The following is a 20,303-nucleotide window of genomic DNA, read 5'->3' on the forward strand; positions in this document are numbered from 1 at the left end:
TCTATAATAAACCTTGTATCTGATAAAACAGATCCTTTCACTTCTGTAACCGTACTCATTATTCTTGACCCTTTGTATTTCCATATATATTTTAGAAACAATTAGTCATGTTTTATACACACACACACACAACACACACATAGCCTGTTGGTATTTTTATTTGCCTTATTTGAATTTGTTCAATTTGGGGAAAACTGGTATTTTTCAACACTGAGGTATCCAATCCTTACAATCATATCAATTAAGGTCTTCTTTAATTATTGTAAATAAAGTTCCACAGTCTTCTCTGTAGATATTTTTGTATATCTTTTATTAGACTTATTCTTAAGTATTTCAATGGTTTTAATGCTATTGGAACAAGTATCTTTTAGGAAAAAGAATTTTTACTTCTTTGTGGCTGGTATCTATTTGTATATTGATTTTGTTTCAGAATTACTTTAAGTTTTCTCCAGATTATTTATAATTTTCTAACCAAGCAATCATATCATCTCTGAATAATAAGAGTATTGGTTTTCTTCCTTTCTAATTCTCATGCCGTATCTTTTTCTTGCAATACTGCACTGCTTGAGACTGCAGTAAAATGTTGATTGAAGGTGGTAGAACAAGTACTCTTTTCTCCTTCCTGATCTCAAAGGAGATGTTGCCATTTTTTATCATTAGATATGTGTGTTATAGTATTTTTGTAGATAACCTTTATTAGAATAAGGATGTCCCTTTCTATTCCTAGTTTGCAAAGAGGTTTTATTATAATGGATGTTGAATTTATCATATTTTTTTCTGTGACCATTGAGATAATGTAATTTTTTCCTTTATTAAGTATGAAAATATACTGATGAATTATCTAAAGTTAAATAACCTTGCATTCCTAGCATAAGCCTAACTTGGTCATGATATATAATTCTTATTAAATAAGATTTTGTTAATATTTTACTTTGAAATTTTGCATGTATTTTCACAAATAAGATTAGCCTTTCTTAAAATGTCTGAAGTTATCCAGAATTCAAAAAATGAGTTGGGAAGTATTCCCTTTCACTAGGCTCTGTAAGAATTTGTAAGATTAATTCCTTATTAAATATTTGATAGAATTCACCAGTGAAGCCATCTAGGCCTGATGGCTTCTTTTTAGAAATGATTCTTTTTTTTTTTTTTTTTCAGACAGAGTCTCGCTCTGTCACACAGGCTGGAGCACAGTGGCAGTCTTGGCTCACTGCAACCTCGGCTTCCAGGTTCAAGTGATTCTCATGCCTCAGCCTCTCAAGTAGCTGGAATTACAGGTGCTGCCACCATGCCCAGCTAATTTTTTTATTTTTAGTAGAGATGGGGTTTTACCATGATGGCCAGCCAGGCTGGTCTTGAACTCCTGACCTCAAGTGATCCACCCACCTTGGCCTCCCAAAGTTCTGGGATGACAGGCATAAGCCCCTGCAGCTGGCCTTAGGAATGATTTTAAATGTGGATTATATTTCTTGGGTGTTTACAGGAACATTTACGTTTTCTATTTCTATTTCATTAAGTTGTGTTTTTCTAGAAATTTGTTTGCATTGTACTACTCTGTTGCAGTAATGAGTCCCCACTTGTGCGCATCTTCCAGCATCCACACCTCTGGATGGTAGTATCTTCCCACATTAACTTTAGTTTCAGCTATGCAATTTGTTTTGGCCAATGAGAGACAACAGGAAAAATAACATAAGCAGAGATTTTTAAACTATTTGCTTTTTTGAACCCTAGAAGTGCTACCATGTGAACAATCCTGCACTGGACTACCGATGATGACACATGCCTCCACCACTCTAACCAAATGCCAGGAAGCCTGTGATACCCTGAGTAATGATTCTCCAAATATGTTGACATCCAAGCCCAGGCACCTACGAATATGTTAGATGGTGAAAGGAACTTTGTAGATGTGATTGTTATGGATCTTGCAATGGAGAAATTATCCTGGATTATCCAGGTGGGCCTGATGTAGTCACCAGTGTCCTTATAGTAAGAGGGAGGCAGTAAGAGATTTGTCTGCAGAGGAGGTGAGGTATGACAGAAGTAGAGATTGGAATGATGCAGTCACAAACCAAGGAATACCAGCAGCCTCCAAAAGTTGGAACAGGCAAGGAACAAATTCTCCCCTAGGACCTCCAGAAAGAACAAGCCCTCTTGATAGGTTGACTTTGGTGAGTCAGACTCATGATTTTGGACTTCTTATCTCCAAACTACAAGAGAATAAATTTGTGTTTAAGCCTCTACACTCAGTAATTTGTTACAGCAGTAATAAGAAACTAAATAGGTTTTGGTATCAAATGTGGAGTGTTGCTGTAACAAATACTTAAAAATGTGGGGGTGACTTTTGAATTGGTCAGCGGGAAGAGGCTAAAAGAATTACAAAAAGCAAAATGGAAAAGCCAGTATGTATTCCAGTATTGCAAGTATATGAGGTAATGCATGTTAACTACCTTCATTTAGCCATTCCACGATGTATACACATTTCAAAACATCATTTTGTAAACTGTAAATATATACAATTTTTATTTGTCAATTAAAAAAATAAGCAAAAACTAAAACATCCTGGGGGAAAGCCTAGATTGCCTTGAATAAACTGTTACTAGAAATACAAATGTTAACAACTCTGCTAGTGAGCACTCAGAAGAAAGTGAGGATACTGTAGAGAGGGCCCACATGATGTCAGAATACCTGCATTATCAAAAACAGACTGCTGGCAGGAATACATTAAATGTGTGCTGGGGAGAAATGAGGAATTGGAAACTAAAGGAAGCCTAAAACAATCAGGATTCAGTCAGAGGACCCTATTCAAGCCTCCTGAAATCTTTGTGAAGAGATCAGGCATGGGACTCAGCTTCGTCATCAGAAGCCAGGAATAGAGATGGGATTATCCAGAAAAGACATGTGAAAGGTCTCTTGTCTAATGGAGCAAATTGTGTGCCAGTTTACAAGGATTCTGAGAATGTTATACTGGCAGAAACACTTGCAGCTTAGACCAAATGAAAAGAGAAAACAAAACAAAACAAAACAAAAAAACAGTTTTAGACTCCGAAAATTCTATAAGCAAGAAACGGACTGATAAAATCACTTAACTGCAAACTTGTGCTACGCTTCACGAAAACGTAACGATGATTCACAATGCATCCTTAGGTGCCTAACAAAAACTTATCTAAGGATGTTCCTTGTCTTATCAAATTATGGAAAGTCACTTCGCACAATACATATTCTGAGGTCATTAATATGATCTCTTCCTAGCCTCTGCTTAGGCAGGATCCTAACACATTTATAAGCACAATTTTTGACCAACTGAAGTGGTCCCTTTATGTTGATCATGTAACTGTCTACATCTTCCTGGCAAAACTCTTACTATATATACTCATTATATTCCTATAATTTTTACGTGTACATTTATAAATTACTAAGTTCACTAAGAATAATAGAATCAAAAAAGCCATAATGGGACTTTTAAAATGTCAACCATAATATGCTTACAAGGAACTCTTAAAAAAGTGGAAAGACAAAATACCAAGCATTCAATGGTCAGCTTTGATTGATGTCTAGGCCTCAAAACAAAACACCAATCCCAAAATAGCCTCTTTCAAAGTAAGCCAAAATAGTTTATTCAGACTCAAACCTGCTGAAACTTTTTACGTTTTAACGTTTTATTGTTACCTATAGTCACCCTATTGTGCTGCTGAACAATAGATCTTTTTCCTTCTAACTGTATCTTTGTACCCATTGACCAACCCCTTTATACCTTCTTCCCCACTACCCTTCCTAGCCTCTGGTAACCATCATTCTACTCTATCTCCATGAGTTCAACTTTTAATTTTTAGCTCCCACATACGAGTGAGAACATGCAATATTAGCCTTTTTGTGCCTAGTTTATTTGACTTAACATGTCCTCCAGTTCCATCCATGTGGTTGCAAATGAGTTTTATTCTTTTTCACAGCTGAATAGTACTCCATTGTGTATATGTACCACATTTTCTTTATCCATTCATCTGTTGATGGACACTTAGGTTAATTCCGTATCTTGGCTATTGTGAATAGTGCTACAGTAAACATGGGAGTGCAGACATCTCTTTGATATACTAATTTTCTTTCTTTTAAATATATATCCAGCAATGGGATTGCTGGATCATATGGTAGTTCTATTTTTAGCTTTTTTGAGGAACTTTTATACTGTTCTCCATAGTGGTTGTACATACATTCCCACCAACAATGTACAAGGGTTACCCTTTATGTTCTCAAAGAAGCATCCCTTAGTGCTTGTTCTTTTTATAAAAGCTATTTTTACTGTGGTGAGATGATATCTCATTGTAGTTTTGATTCACATTTCTTTTATTAGTGATGTTGAGCATTTATTCATATACATGTTGGCCATTTGTATGTCTTCTTTTTAAAAATGTCTATTCAAATCTTTCACCTATTTTAAAATTGGATTCTTTTTTCTATTGAATTACTTAAGCTCATTATATATTCTGGTTATTAATTCCTGGCAGACGGGTAGTTTGCAGATATTTTTCCATTCTGTGACTGGCTCTTCACTTTGTTGATTGTTTCCTTTGCTGTAAAGATGTCTTTTAGCTTGATGTGATCCCATTTGTCCATTTTTGGTGGAGGGTCTCGCCTCAATGTTGATGGCTGCTGACTGATCAGGTTGACGGTTTGCTGCAGGTTCGGTGGCAGCGGCAATTTCTTAAAATAAGGCAACAATGAAGTTGGCCACAGTAATTGACTTCCTCTCATGAAAGATTTCTCTGTAGCATGCAGTGCTGTTGATAGCATTTTACCCCTAGAAGAACTTTCAAAGTTGGGGTCAGCCCTCTCAATTCCTGCCTCTGCATTATCAACTAAGTTTCTGTAATATTCTAAATCCTTTGTCATTTCAACAATGTTCACAGCATCTTCACCAGGAGTAGATTCCATCTCAAGAAACCACTCAAGAGTCTCATAAGTGGGCTCAAAATAGTCAACCATGCTATAAAAAGATGTGCTGTCATTTGGGCTTTGTTATTCCATTTATAGAACACAACCAAAGTCTATGTAGCATAATCTTAATGGTCCCAGGATTTTCAGAATGGTCAATGAACACAGCTTCAAGTTACCAGCTGTATTAGCTCCTAACAAAAGAGTCAGCCTATCTTTGAAGCACTGAAGACAAGCATTGACTTCTGTCTAGCTATGGAAGTCTTAGATTGACTGGGCGAGGTGGCTCACTCCTGTAATCCCAGCACTTTGGGAGGCCGTGGGCAGATAACCTGAGGTCAGGAGTTCGAGACCAGCCTGGCTAATATGGTGAAACCCCATCTCTACTAAAAATACAAAAAATTAGCAGGGCGTGGTGGGGCGTGCCTGTAATCCCAGTTACTTGGGAGGCCGAGGCAGGGGAATTGCTTGAACCCAGGAGGCAGAGGTTGCTGTGAGCCAAGATCGCACCATTGCACTCCAGCTTGGGCAACGAGCAAAACTCCATCTCAAAGAAAAAAAAAAAAAGAAAGTCTTAGATAGCGTTTTCTTCCAACAGAAGGCTGTTTCGTCTACATTGAAAATGTTATTAAGCATAGCCACCTTCTTCAGTTATCTTAGCCAGCTCTTCTAGATAACTTGCTGCAGCTTCCCTATCAGCATTTGCTGCTTCACACTGCACTTTTGTTTTGGAGACCATTTCTTTCCTCATGAACCAACCTCTGCTAGCTTCAAGCTTCTGCAACTTCCTTCTCTCTCTCAGCCTTCATAGGATTGAAAGAGTTAAGGACTTACTCTGGATTAGGCTTTGGCTTAAAGGACCGTTGTGGCTAGTTTGATCTTCTCTCTAGACCATTCAAACTTTCTTCGTATCAGCAATAAGTCTGTTTCGCTTTCTTATTATTCACATGTTCAATGGAATAGCACTTGTAATTTCCTTCAGTAACTCTTTTTGCATTCACAGCTTGGCTAACTATAGCACAGGGGCCTTGTTTCAGTCTATCTCTGCTTTCAACATGCCTCCTTCACTAAGTTTAGTAATTCCTAGCTTTTGATTTTTTAGACGCCATTGTAGGATTAATTATTAATTAGCCTATTTTCAATACTATGTCTCAGGAATTAGGGAGATCCAAGCAGAGGGAGAGATTGGGGAACAGTTGTTCAGTGGAGCAGTCAGAACACACACAATTACTGATAAAGTTTTCAGTCTTAGATGGGTGCGGTTTGTGGTGCCCTGGAACAATTGCAATAATAACATCAAAGATGACTGACCACAGATCACCAAAACAGGTATAATAATGAAAAGTATAAAATACTGCAAGAAATACAAAAATGTGACACAGACACATGAGGTGAACACATGCTTTTGGAAACACTGTACTAACAGACTTGCTCAATGCAGCATTGCTACAAATCTCCAGTCTGTCCAAAGCACAGTATTTGCTAAGTGCAATAAAACAAAATATGCCCATGTCTACCAAAATTATATATTGATCTTTTGACCTAGTAATCCCACACGTATTTTTTTTTTGCAAAATATGCTGACAGAAATACAAAATGACCTATTCATAAAACTTGCAGCATCATTGTGGTAGTAGAACACTAGAAACATCAATAGGGGATTGGGTGAATAAAATAGAGTCTACTCACAGTGGAGTACTCTGCAATTGTAAAAAGAAATGAAGGACTTATATACAGATAGAGTGATTTCCAGAATATATTTTGAAGTGATAAAAGCAAGATTGTAGAACAGTGATTATTATACGCCAATTTTTCTGTAAGAAGGGGAGAGAAAAGTGTATTGCATATTGATATAGTTTGGATCTGGGTCCCCGCCTAAATCTCATGTTGAAATGTAAACCCCAATGCTGGAGGTAGGGCCTGGTGGGAGGTAATTGGATCATGGTGGCAGTGACTCATGAATGATTTAGCACCATCCCCCTGGCGCTGTTCTCCTAAGAGTTCTCATGAGATCTGGTTGTTTACAAGTGTGTAGCACCTTCCCCATCTCTCTCCCTCCCTCCTGCTTCTGGCCATGTGAAGTACTGGCTTCCCCTTCACCTTCTGCCATGACTGTAAGTTTCCTGAGGCTTCCCCAGAAGCTAAGCAGATCCCACCATGCTTCCTGTGCAGCCATGCAGAACTGGGAGCCAATTAAATATCTTTTCTTTATAAATTATCCAGTATCAGGTATTTATAGCAGTGCAAGAAAAGACTAATACACATGTGGTACCATCAGATTTAAAGGTGAACTTACTACAATATCTAAAGATGCTTCAACTAATTTAGTTAAGCCTGCAATTGCTTTTGAACAAGGATAAGTCTTTGCTGCTAGATAGTTCTTTGAGAAGAATCTCAAGGCAAAGGTAACTTGTTCGGGAGGTTCAAGAGAAGCAGCAGAAGGAACATAAAGAATGTAAGTGGTGAAGATGAAGCTGTGGAGACAGAGTGAGACTGTCTCAAAAAAAAAAAAAGTTTTAAAAAGAAAAAAATATATATCACATGGACCCATCAATATACAAATATATGTAATACAAATATTATGTATCCATAATAATTAGAAATAAAAAATATTTTAAAGGTCCTCCACCAGAAAAGATTATGACTCACTGAAGGCTCTGATGATCTTTAGCTTTTTTTTGGTAAGCAATAATGTATTTTTAAATTAAGGTATGAACATGAACATTTCTTTTTAGACATAATGCTATTACACTTAATAGTCTATGTATAGTGTAAACATAACTTTTATATGCAATGGGAAACCAAAAATTCATGGGACTCACTTTATTGAGATAGCTGCTTTATTGTGGTGGTCTGCAACCAAATTTGTAGTATCTCTGAGGTGTGCCTGTACTAAATTTCCCTGCATGGAGGTTGCAATAATTTTTATATTCACAACAGACACATGTAAGAGTGCATTTACCCACAGCCCCACCAGCAGAAATACTGTCAAATATTTAGATTTCTAATGATTAAAAATGGTATGTAGTGTAATTTCAATGAATTTTCTCTTTTAAGCCTGGAAAGTCTTACATGTTGAATGGTAACTTTTCATTTTCTGCAAACCATCTATCTTCTGGCAATTTTTCCACTGGGTTTTTAGAGACTGGAGTTTTCCTTACACTCTAAATGTAAATCCTTTATTCTGAGTTACATTTTTCTGTGACTTGTTTTTAACTTTGTTTATAATGACTTCTTTTGTATTAAGTTCCATAAAAAAAATCCACTAAGCTTTCAGTTGCATTTAAGTGTATTGGTTAAACTGATGAAAATTCACATCCTTTTTACATCTTTCTATTCATAAACATGTTAGCACTCTCCATTTATTTTTCTCCTATACTGACTATAACGTTCTCAGTGAGAATTTTTTAATTGACTTTGCTCAATACTTGATGTGCATGCTTGATTTTAAAGTTCCATGTTTTTCTAGTTTTAGAAAACTCTCAACTCTTCAAATATTGCTTTCTACCCCCTTCTATTATTTTAATTTTTCTCTCCAGATATCCTATTATAGGTTGTTGGATATTCATGTTCCATTTTTTACATCTCTTAAAACACTTCTTAGTACTTTTTGATAGTTTGTGAGGGTAATTTTCTGAAATTTATCTATTAGTTCACTAGTATTCTCTTCAGTCAGGTCTCTCTCTTTACTTCTAGAAGTTCAACTTGATTCTTTTACCAATCAAGCTTGTTTATTTTAAAAAGTCATGTCTATTATTCAGTATGAGTTCTTTCTTATAAATATATTTTCTTTTTGATCTATTATTTCCAGTTCCTGGAGAACACATTCTATTTACTTCATTTCTTTACTCTCCTCATGCCTTTTTATTTCCTCTTTTGCTTTTAACTAAGATCTTACCTTCAGCTAGGCTGAGTCAAGGATCAATGTTCCAGCATTTTAAGGCTTATATATTGGTCTCGAATCCTTTCAATTGGTCTTTGGTATCAGTCTACACTTAGCATTATGGCTTTGATTCTTAATTTCTCATATCTGAGGATTTCCAGATTATTCTTTTAACCTCAGTTATATATGAAAATTATTTCTTGGTTATATTTCATAAAGAAATGCTTGATGTTTCTGTTAGAAGAACATGCACTCTAAATGTAGTAGCTTACTCAGACATGGTACCAAAAGTCCTTAGAATTTTTATTAAGAACAGTGGCTAAGATTCTGTAAACAACCTTTTGGAACCTACTGATAAATCACATGTCTTTCTTCTTTGTCAGTGTAAGTCATATTGGTAAATTTTCCAATATTGAACTAACCTTGCATTCTTGGAAAAAACACTATTGGATGACCTAAATGCCTTAAGGAAATTAAAAATGCTCTTAATAATTAAGAAAACCTAAATTATTATTTTCTCAATAGATAAATTAATTATATTTAATATCCATGCATGATACAGAATCCTAATTTTACACGATACATGCAAACTGTCTTCATCTGATAACAAGGATAGTCTAAAAACCTAAGGTCGGCAGATAACAGTAAAAACCAGAAACATTCCCTTTCAAATTAAAATTAACTACCTGCTATATTTTGCCAGTGTATAGTCAATACTTTTCTAGCTTTATGCCTTATGTCATTTCTTGTCTCTGGAAACTCCACCCTTTTGGGGGAAAGTAACAGTTCCACCTCCACTAAAATAACAATTGTGTATTTTCTGCCAGAAAAATGCATATATGCACATAAACACAAAATTTTGCATAAAACATCATAGGATTCACTACCTACATTTCGCAAAGTAGATTCCAGATTAAAAATTTCTAACTTACAGATCACCTCTTAAAACAAAATACTCAAAAATATTAATGGAGGAATAAATAAATAAGCAAGCAAATACACAAAAGAACATATGTTGATGCAAGCATTCATATTTGCCTATGAAAATTTCCCTGAAGAAACTAAGACATGAGACATAAAATACACTTGGGTTTTAGGTATTTATTTACAAAGTTCTTACTAATACAATTGCTTTTAAAATATAGCAAAGAGTCATTTACTATTCTCAGAAGTGGCACATGCACGGCATAGAAAATCTATAGTCAGTTAACTATTAAAACAGATACTTGAAAATTAAGTGGCAAACATTTGTAGTACTCCCTAAAGAAATAGGAAATAAAAATGCATTTATTCATATGAACTTGATTATTCTGAATTACTGACTATAAAAAAGGCTATTGTGAAAGATATCACACTTTGAAATACCAAATGAATTTTCAATTTTACATTTAATTATAAGACCATAATAAAAAGTTGAACACACACATATCTATGTATTTCACAGAAGATTAGTAAAACTGATGGTAACTTCAGAATTATTTCATAAAGGGTACAAACAGTCTTTACCACAATTTTCCCATGGTCTTATCCTTCAAAATAAAATTCCACACACTATCAAACTAAATCAAGATTTGCTAGTGGCTAAAATCACCATAAATATATAGTACTCTCTCTCTGAAACAGCTACAAACATCTTGTTTTTGGAAAATATACAATGTTTCTCAATCTTTCTGTCCTTATCTCAATTTGCAAAAATATTTTGAAACAATCTCCTTTAAATGTTATTCTTGTTAATAAGGGCAAATCTTTTAAAATCCACATGCTAGATCTTGAAAACACTTGAGAAGAAAATAAACTGCAAAAGGAGTGTTTAAATACTTCAAACTGCACATGTGAAACAGACCCACTATCTAATCAGAATTCTATGCAAGTTTTTATCCAGTATTATGATGTCATTTAATCTCTGAATAAATTGAGCTGCACAAATAACTATTTCCATAAATTCATTCACAGATACTATACAAATAGATTCACAGCAGTATTTGGCACCCACCCATAAAATGTATTTACTCTATCAGGGTTGCAAAGCTACTAATATCAGCTGATAGCAACTTAAATTATTGGCCTTTGAATGACAGATTCAAACAAAAAGATAAATTACATCAAAATAACTATCATTTTTTTACATGAATTAACTTGAAAATGTAACAGGTAAACCTTACTCTTTCAAGAAGAAAAATCAAATAGCATACTTTAGTGTTACTTATCTTCCTTCCAGCTTTCACCAAGTGCTAATTACAAGTACCATTTAAGTCAGTTTCTTATTTGAGTATGAGGTGTTTATACATTTCTAAAATTTAAGATTTTGGTAACACTTCATATCAAATGAGTTGTAGATCTACTTAACGTATGACTTCTCCTTTCAAAGAAGGAAGGAAGGCTGACAAGGGAGGGAGAAGGGATACCCTGTAAAGACAAAACAAATTATTTCATATTTTAAATCTTCCTTTAAAAAAAATTGTAAAATACAGTTTGGTATCATGCCTATTATTTTTACATTTTAAAAATTACTATAACAATTAAGTACAAGACATCTGACAATTCTAAACTCTTTAAAGTTAGGGGAATGGAAAAGGGAGAAAAAAGAAAACTATTATAGCATTCTGAAAACAAAGCCAAATAGCTAGACTAGTTAACTAGATATTAACTCAACTGAACAGATACTGGCCTATTGCCAGTAGTGATACCTAACTTTGTTTTATGAAATATTAATGATTCAGTGTTTCAGGTTATAAAAGAAAAAATTATAAATTGGCAAACAAGGTTTCTTCTTAGTTCATAAAGCAGAATTAAGAGGAATGAAATCATTTCATGGGAAATAATTTTCTAAAATTAAGTCATACACTCTCAAAGAGTGTTTGTAATATATGTACAACTCAGATGTACATATGTGAGTGTGAGAGTGTATATGTATATATATAATTTTGTTCCACTGTAATCCCAGCTACTCAGGAGGCTGATGTGGGAGGACTGCTTAAGGCCAAGAGTTTGAGACCAGACTGGACAACTTAGCAAGACCCCCATCTCTCAAAAATATTTTTAAACAATTTTTAAAATTTTGTTCTATATAAAAATTGAGTGAAACAGCAATCCTTCTGGATAACAGTGATTATTAAATTGCTAAGTTTTATATCCCTGAGAAGTCTTAAAAATTTTAAAATAAAACAACTCTAACAAATAACATGCGAAGACTCAAGAATAACTGTAAATGAAAATAAATTTTAAGGCTACTGTTTTATTTTAACATACATAAATGGCTAACTGTAAGAGCTAGTAAGGTAGTTGGCTGTAAGTTCTCATAAACAAGGTTGTAAAATGAAGCATTTAAAAAGCTGGGCTGATGAAGTATAACCATTCAAGTATCAACAAAATGATGATATAAATGTATAATATAAAAGTTGACACTTTCCTCACATGGAACTTTTATGATTTGGTATATTAAAAGCATAATTTTCTGTAAATGCTATAAATCTAACATTAAGAATCAGATTTGGAATATAAATCCACTACTCATGACAATCATTACTATTCTTTAAAATGATAATTTTCCTAAATAAGAAAATTTCTAATGGAACTTATTTTTTCTGGACTTAATAAACTCTATTAAACCTAAATTGTTATTAATTCAAAGCAGTCATAACATTGTGAATTCCAAAGTTCCCACCCACCCAATAAGTGATTCCTTGGAGAAAAAATATGTTCCTTTTTTTTTTTCTTTTTTTCTGCAGATACAAATTTTAAATAGCTAATAAGCTCACATTAAACTTCATGAGGCTTGTTTCCATTAGTGGTTGGCAAATCTCCTAATTCTTCACAAGTGTCAAAGATGAGTTGGAAATAACTTTTTTGAAATTTGAAAAATCAGTGTTTCCTTCTAGTATCTCTGAAAAACTAGCTCGGAAAGCAGAATGACGTACAGATCGAAACCAGGAGTACTGAGAGCGCCCACCAATAGAGTTTAGGCGCTGAACATAAACATGCTTAGTAAATCCAATTACATTGCTTGTGGAAACAGAATGGGTAATCTGTTAGAACAGAAACAAGCAATTGAGAAGATGACATTAATGTCTTGAAGGTATTTTAGCTGCTTGTTACGTATATTGTCTATTAAAAGTGACATAACCATAAATAACAAATTAATTTTCTAAAATTTTCTATAAAATGCATTTACTTTCATTTGAAAGATGAAAATGTTTACAATAGTTGCTACAGGTGGCTTTGAGAAAGCTATAATCTAATTTTCACAAATTAATGCTTATCTGCATTTGTCAATTTTAATCGACCAAACTACTTTGCATATATTCATTTTATCAACTAAATACAGCTTCTCTCCCATTGGTTAAGGTTAATGTTGATTAAAAACCTGTATAAATACACTAGTAGATTTAGCCATAACTCTTTGATGTGTTAACTAAAGACTTTAACCAACGTTAAAATATATATTACTAAGTATTATTTATGTGCCTTACCTGCAAAAATTTTATATAATAAAAAGAAATCACTTATAAAACACAAGAGCCCTCACAATGTGCCAGGTACTGTTCTAAGCACTTTACATATAATAACTCACTTGATCCTTATAACTACTTATGACTTACTTTACAGACAATGAAATTGAAACAGACCTTTAATAACTTGCCAAAACACATATAACTGGTAAATAGCAGAGCAAGGATTTGAACACTAGGGTTCCAGAAACCAGGCTCTTAACCACCACCCAAACTGCCTCTCAGTATATAACATCATATACATATGTGTGATTATATAATACATACATATATTATTTAGTCCTACAATGAAATTATGGAATAAGTAAGCACTATTAACATCTTTTCTCTCATCTGCAAAAATGCAGATGAGAGAATAAGAAACCTGGTACAGGACACACAGCTAAGAAGTGATAGTCACTTGCTTTTCTTAACTTCAGTAGGTTAATAATTGTATTAAGTACAGATATTTCACTCAAATACTTAGTAATAGTATTAAATATCTAATAATTTAATAATTCTGAAACTTGGAAATTTGGATTGTTCAGGAAAAATTTTAAATATACATATATATATATAAAATATACATGAATTTAGAGCCCATAACATCCTCTGAAATTCAGTTTCAGAGATTATATTCTACTCATCACAAAAATAGTAAAAGGAATAAAACTCGGTCTCTGCTATCTTATTGGAACAGATCTATATAAACAGAATCATAGCTATTTACATTAGTAAAGTGACAGGCCAGATTGAAACGTGTTTCTTTTCTTAGAGATTTTAGAATATGGCCGGGCGCAGTGGCTCAAGCCTGTAATCCCAGCACTTTGGGAGGCCGAGACGGGCGGATCACGAGGTCAGGAGATCAAGACCATCCTGGCTAACACGGTGAAACCCCGTCTCTACTAAAAAGTACAAAAAACTAGCCGGGCGTGGTGGCGGGCGCCTATAGTCCCAGTTACTTGGGAGGCTGAGCCAGGAGAATGGCGTAAACCCGCAAGGCGGAGCTTGCAGTGAGCAGAGATCCGGCCACCGCATTCCAGCCTGGGTGACAGAGCGAGACTCCGTCTCAGAAAAAAAAAAAAAAAAGAGATTTTAGAATACATTTCAATACCAATAAAATTTCCTATCAAAAAAACTACACATTAAGTATGTCTCTAGTTCATTCGTAGTAGGGTTTTCTCAGTTGCCTTTACCCAATAAAGAGGTTAGAAGTTTGGATGTACATATTTTACAAATGACGTACGACTATGTTAGGATGCCAAGGTTTAAAGCACTAGGGGAGAGACCTCCTCCCTCCCAGCATCATGCTTTCCGTGCTGATTCTTCAGTGCTAGTGTACAGAGCTGTGCTGTCCTTCCAGGAGCCACTAGCCACATGTGGCTATGAAACCCCTGAAACATAGCCAGTCTGAAATGCAGTCAGCTTTGTAAGTATAAGGTGCATCCCACATTTTTAATACTTAGTACATAAGAAAGAATGAAAATATCTCACTGGTAATTCTTACATTGATTCGCATTCAAATGATAATATTTTGGCATACTGGGTTAAAATACATTATTAAAATTTTTTAAGCATGGAAGAAATATTTCCAATTTTTAGAAGTTAACAAATCCCATACCAGCTTCATAAATAAGTCATTCACCCCATTAAATCAAAATAACTTACTGCTAATGATGATGTGCTAGAAAGACGACTCATTACATGCTTATCATTGCTGGAAGGACTTCTTCCTTCCACTGAGCCGTGGGAGCCGTGGGATGTCATAAGAGCCCTTCGAAGAGCTCTTTTTGGAGTTTTGGAGAAAGAGAATGCTCTTGTAACCTAGAGTTTAAGAGTTACAATTACTTAAACCAAGACAAATTTAATACAGTTGATAAGAATACTGAAACATAAAAAAGACAAATATATGGCAAAAGTTTTTCTACTGTAGTATGTGGCAAGATTAGAATCTCTTTGGCACAAAGCAGTGAGGAAATTTGTATACTATTTCAACTTTCATTTAGAGAGCAGTGAAGTCCAATGGAAGGAGGAGAAAAGAAATCTAGCCTGGGAGAGAAGAAACCTAAGTTCTTGTCTGATTCAACCAGTCTAGTTGTGAGATTTCTAATCCAAAAATCACCTGAACCTCCATTTCTTTATTGAAAGAGTGAAGGAATTCACTTGAATAATAATCTAACATGTTTTTCTTTTATACATCATACATGTTAAACGATAGGAGATACAAAAATTACTAAAATACAAAGCCTCCCCATAAAGGGAAAGAAAACAAAACTTGTAAATCTAGCAGTAGAGATTATGGCTGTAAATCTCTCTTAGAACACTAAAATTCTAGTTCTACTTTTAAAAAGCCTATTATCAACATACTTATGTAATCCTCAACAACTCTGATAAGGTAAGTAAGTTATCTTAATCACGAGAAGACTAAAATATACTTCTAGAGTCAGGAATAGATCCCAGGTCCCCTGACTGTCGTCTGCCCTTTGCTGAAAATAACTGTGGCAATATATTTAAGATGAGGGCACACATATTTAAATCTAAAACACCAACAGTACATTTCTACTGCAGGATAGTTCACAGAAGCATCATTATTACAAAATGGGAGGGATAACAAGTTATAGTTACTGTGGCAAAGAACTCACTGAAGTAAAACTATTGTTTCTGTGGGTCATTTCCTAGAATTGAAGAACAGCTTTGTTCTATAAACTATCTTTATACTGGTGTTCGCAGTAATATTATTTGAATATAGTCTGGAAAATACATATTAGAGATATGCTAAATAATAATTTCACTAAAACGCACCTTTTTTGAAGTCTTTTTTATTGCTCTTGATGCTCTACTCAATGTACTGTCCATATCTTTTGTATTTACTTCAAAGGATTCTGGATCAGCAGTATAAATAAGATTCTCCTATTGAAAAATAATATTTTTTGTTATCTTGAAAACACACAACTGTTTCTAAAAATCAAACTTTTAAGCATATTTATGTATGGAGTATTTGTAAATGAAGCTACTCGATTATTCATGTGTTTGATATAACTTCTACCCCGAAATGTACTAATTTAAGGATAGTGAAAAATAAGCATTCAGTAAATGAGTAATTCCCTGTAAGGGTCATGGATACCAAAGCAATTGGAAATAGACCTCAAAATAAAATCTAACAACTCTTAAACAAGTTAGAAATTTAGCAGACTTAAACTTAATGCTTAAGTATAAAGTCAGCTACAAAACCAAGACCACAAACATTGTTCTTGACATAAACTCAAATTAAGATTTAGACTTTCTCCTACTTTACCCTTTCGTCCTCAATCAGCATTTGTAAGGATTCTAAATCAGAGGTTCTAAACCTGTGACCAAGAGCCTGTAGGGTGACAATGAACAGAAACTGGGCACAAAATTTTGTGTGTACATGTGCAAAGGGCATCTTTCTGAAGAGGGGGTTCACAGCTTGTATCACATTCCTAAAGGAATCAAAGACGCCATATAACCACCAGTCTACTCTGTACTTCTATGAGGTCAGCCACTGCTGATACGCTGGGGAGGACGGGATGGGGTGGGAGCTGGAGTGAGGTTGGTCAATAGGCACAAAGTTACAGTTAGAAAGGAGAAGTAAGTTCTGGTGTTCTATTGCACAATGGTGACTATAGTTAACAATACAGTATTGTATTGTATATTTCAAAATAACCAACAGCGGATTTTGAAGGTTCACACCATAAAGAAATGAGTATATTAGGTGATGGATACGCTAAATACCCTGATTTGATCAACACACAATGTATACATGTATCGAAACATCACATTATACCCTATAAATATGTACAATTATTATGTGTCAATTAAAAATAAATTTTTAAAAAGACCTCATATAGGCCAAGAACCACTGAACCACTTAAACAGGACAATTAATCTCTAAGTAATTAAAAATATTACTTGCTCAAATTATGGCTGAATTTTCAGAAGAAAGCAAGTTAGACAAAATGATTTTGCATAGTACTATAACCAATTTGCACTTTAAATTTATAAATCTAGACTATGAATAGGCAAATTGCCTTGTTACCCTGTCACTATAAAGACTATTTTCCAGCAGTATCATTCTGTGGTGACAGAGAAAAAACAACCTTGTGAAAGTTGTTTTTTCTGAAAATTTTTTCCATTTGCAAAATGTAGAACATATCTAGAATACCTAACCCATAGTAATCATAAGGCTAAAACAAAATAATGCATAGAAGTACTTTGAATGAAATGTTAAGCCTCTTTACCAAGTGTTAAATATTATACTCTACAATTATAATGCTTGATTCAGCTCTCCACCACTGATACATAGACAGTTTTTGTTATTCTAAAGCTTCTCTAATGTTGTCATTTGAACAACCACATGCTCTCTGCCTGCTACAGAACCTCTCTTTCCACTTGATCGATTTGCTATGCTTATCCTGTACAAATCAGGTAATAGTACTTGTAAATGTCAATATCTTTTCAATTTAATGTTACTTTTTGAGTTAAGAAAAATTTAGAAAACATGAATTACCCATAACTCTCTTAATCAATTACCATCTACACTTTGGTATATTTCTTAGAGATATTTTTCTACATGTATAAAATGTTTCTTCATAACAAAACTGGAATATTATTCAGTTTTGTACCTTACATTTTTCAATTAGCTGTAATTTTTTTGTCTCAAAGGATTTACTCTTAATGAAGACCTGACAAATCTCTTCTGATTATACCACAATTAATTTAATCATTCCACTATTTTTGAGCATTTAGAGTGCAGTAATGGGGAATTACTGTGTAATGGGTCCACAGTTCCAGTTTAGGAAGATGAAAAAGCTCGTAAAACAGATGGTGGTGATATTGCACAACAGTATGAATATACTTAATGCCAATAAACTATACACTTAAAAATGGTTAAAACTGGTAAATTTTATGTTATGTATATTCCACCACAATAAAAAAAGAAATACATGAAACTATATGTCTTTGTATATGAAAATATTAAACCACATGTTGGTAATTTTCTAAACCAGAACACTAGAGGTAGAAAAGCAGAATATGAAAAGTTCCTGATGGAAAAAGGGTACACTTCTTCAACCTATACTCTCACTGTCAGAACAGGAAAGAATCCATCTTGCCTCACTAGCTCTCAATGGTCTCCTTCAGTTTTTTTTTTTACAATTTGGTTTGTGAAAACAATTGATATAATGCTATCTGTATCCGTATTGCTTTAAGTTTAAAGCAATTAGTTGCGTATATATTTTTTCATGTTTTACAGATATTTTATATCAAATTTTATTGGAAAAGAGGCCTTCATTTCCTACACTTTCTAACTGGTTACTGCCAGCATAAAGGAAAACTCTTGATACATATGTATTTATATTTTATTTGGCTGCTTTACTAAGCTCTGTTACAAATTCTAATAGTTTTCAGTTGGTTCTTGACAATTATCTAGGTAATCGTTTGTAAAACAACTGCATATTTGATACCTTACGTCAATCTGTAAGAAACAAAGCACTGAGGAATGTGACTTAAGCTCTGCCACACATATCTGAAAGGTTTTACACTACTAGGATTTCCTATATCTCATGGTAGAGGGATGACATTTCCTATACTACTGTATATATGGGTAAGCTCAATTGTATCCTTACTTTTATGAATTTAATTCTGCTTTGACCGCATTCCATTTTTATTTCAATTTTTATCTCATTCAATCAACAGATATATACTGAAAACCTACTATTTGATAGAATTTTTTATGTCCATAAGATACAGAGGTAAATTCAGAAAAAGAATATTTTGACATTTAAATATATTTTCCTTAAAGAAATAAGTGATATGGTAATTACCCTGATTCGGTCATTATACGATGTACACATGCAACAAAACATAACACTGTACCCCAATATATGTACAATTATGTCATTATGAATAAAATCAATTAAAAATCAAAATAAGCATAGTCTTCTGTTAATGTCTTATTTTTAAACTATAAAGTAACTTATCAATGCTTCTTTCAATTGGTAAACTTATGACTTTTTTAACTGAAAGCTAAAAGATCTAGTAAAATTAGCTGGAAAATAATTTAAAACAGTGATAATTTATTAACTGACTGGTTACAAAATAACACACATACCAAAGAGTCACCTATTCACAAAACAGCTTAGAAACAGTAAAATATCCATTTATGACTGCATTCTAAAGAGAAAATTACTTAGGAATCAATCTAATAAATACATTTTTGGTCAGGTATGGTGGCTCACACACCTGTAATCCCAGCACTTTGATAGGCCCCCAGGTGGGCAGATCACTTGAAGCCAGGAATTCAAGACCAGCCTGGCTGGCCAACATGGTGAAATGCTGTCTCCACTAAAAATACAAAAATTAGCCAGGCACGGTCGTGCACATCTGCAATCCCAGCTACTCAAGAGGCTGAGCCATGAGAATCACTTGAACCCGGAGGCAGAGGTTGCGGTGAGCCAAGATTGCACCACTGCACTCCAGCTTTGGTAACAGAGACTCTATCTTTAAAAAAAAAAAAAAAAAAAAAAAGAAAGAAATACATTTTTGAAGAATGTACATATGTCTCTGCTTATATTTCTGGAAAGTATCAAAAGTCATACCCCTGGAAAGACAGATTAGCCAGACAGGGGTATGAGACATATTTTACTGCAGTATACTATTGTATATTTGACTTTTTTTCTTATATGCAAATATTATCTTTCAATTTAACAGATGGTAAAAATCATAGCATGACTATTAAACTAAACATTGGTAACTTACTCTTTGAATACTTAGATGCAAAATGTATCCATTTTCATATGTCATGCAACTAAACTCCAAGTGCGTTTAATTTTGCTGAAATGCTCTTTATAATGAAGTTCCCTGAAATTTAAATCCTTAGCAAATGCTAATAAAGGAGCTTCTCATTTTTTTCCATTGTTATCTTAACTATGACTAAGTATTAATAACCACTGATGAACTAAAAATGAAACCAGTGGCTTCATATTTTCTCT

General features: G+C 33.9%; 1 protein-coding gene across 4 annotated transcripts in view; it reads right to left on the reverse strand.

Annotated features, from left to right (window-relative positions):
• Positions 1-9,887: 9,887 nt before the first annotated feature.
• Positions 9,888-20,303, reverse strand: part of ECT2 (epithelial cell transforming 2) — an 80,812-nt gene continuing 70,396 nt past the window's right edge. For 2 of the 4 annotated variants that reach the window (XM_009201353.3, XM_009201351.4), the window contains 4 exons: positions 16,096-16,203; positions 14,962-15,117; positions 12,565-12,831; positions 9,888-11,212 (listed from right to left, as the gene is read on the reverse strand). In XM_009201353.3, coding sequence (XP_009199617.1) covers positions 12,610-12,831; positions 14,962-15,117; positions 16,096-16,203 — 486 coding nt within the window. In that variant the 3' untranslated portion in view covers positions 9,888-11,212; positions 12,565-12,609. The remainder of the gene's footprint in view (positions 11,213-12,564; positions 12,832-14,961; positions 15,118-16,095; positions 16,204-20,303) is intronic. The other 2 variants (XM_003894820.3, XM_003894821.3) reach the window with 1 other exon arrangement.

Source organism: Papio anubis, chromosome 2 (genome assembly GCF_008728515.1).
Source record: "Papio anubis isolate 15944 chromosome 2, Panubis1.0, whole genome shotgun sequence".
In the NCBI taxonomy this organism is placed as follows: domain Eukaryota; kingdom Metazoa; phylum Chordata; class Mammalia; order Primates; family Cercopithecidae; genus Papio; species Papio anubis.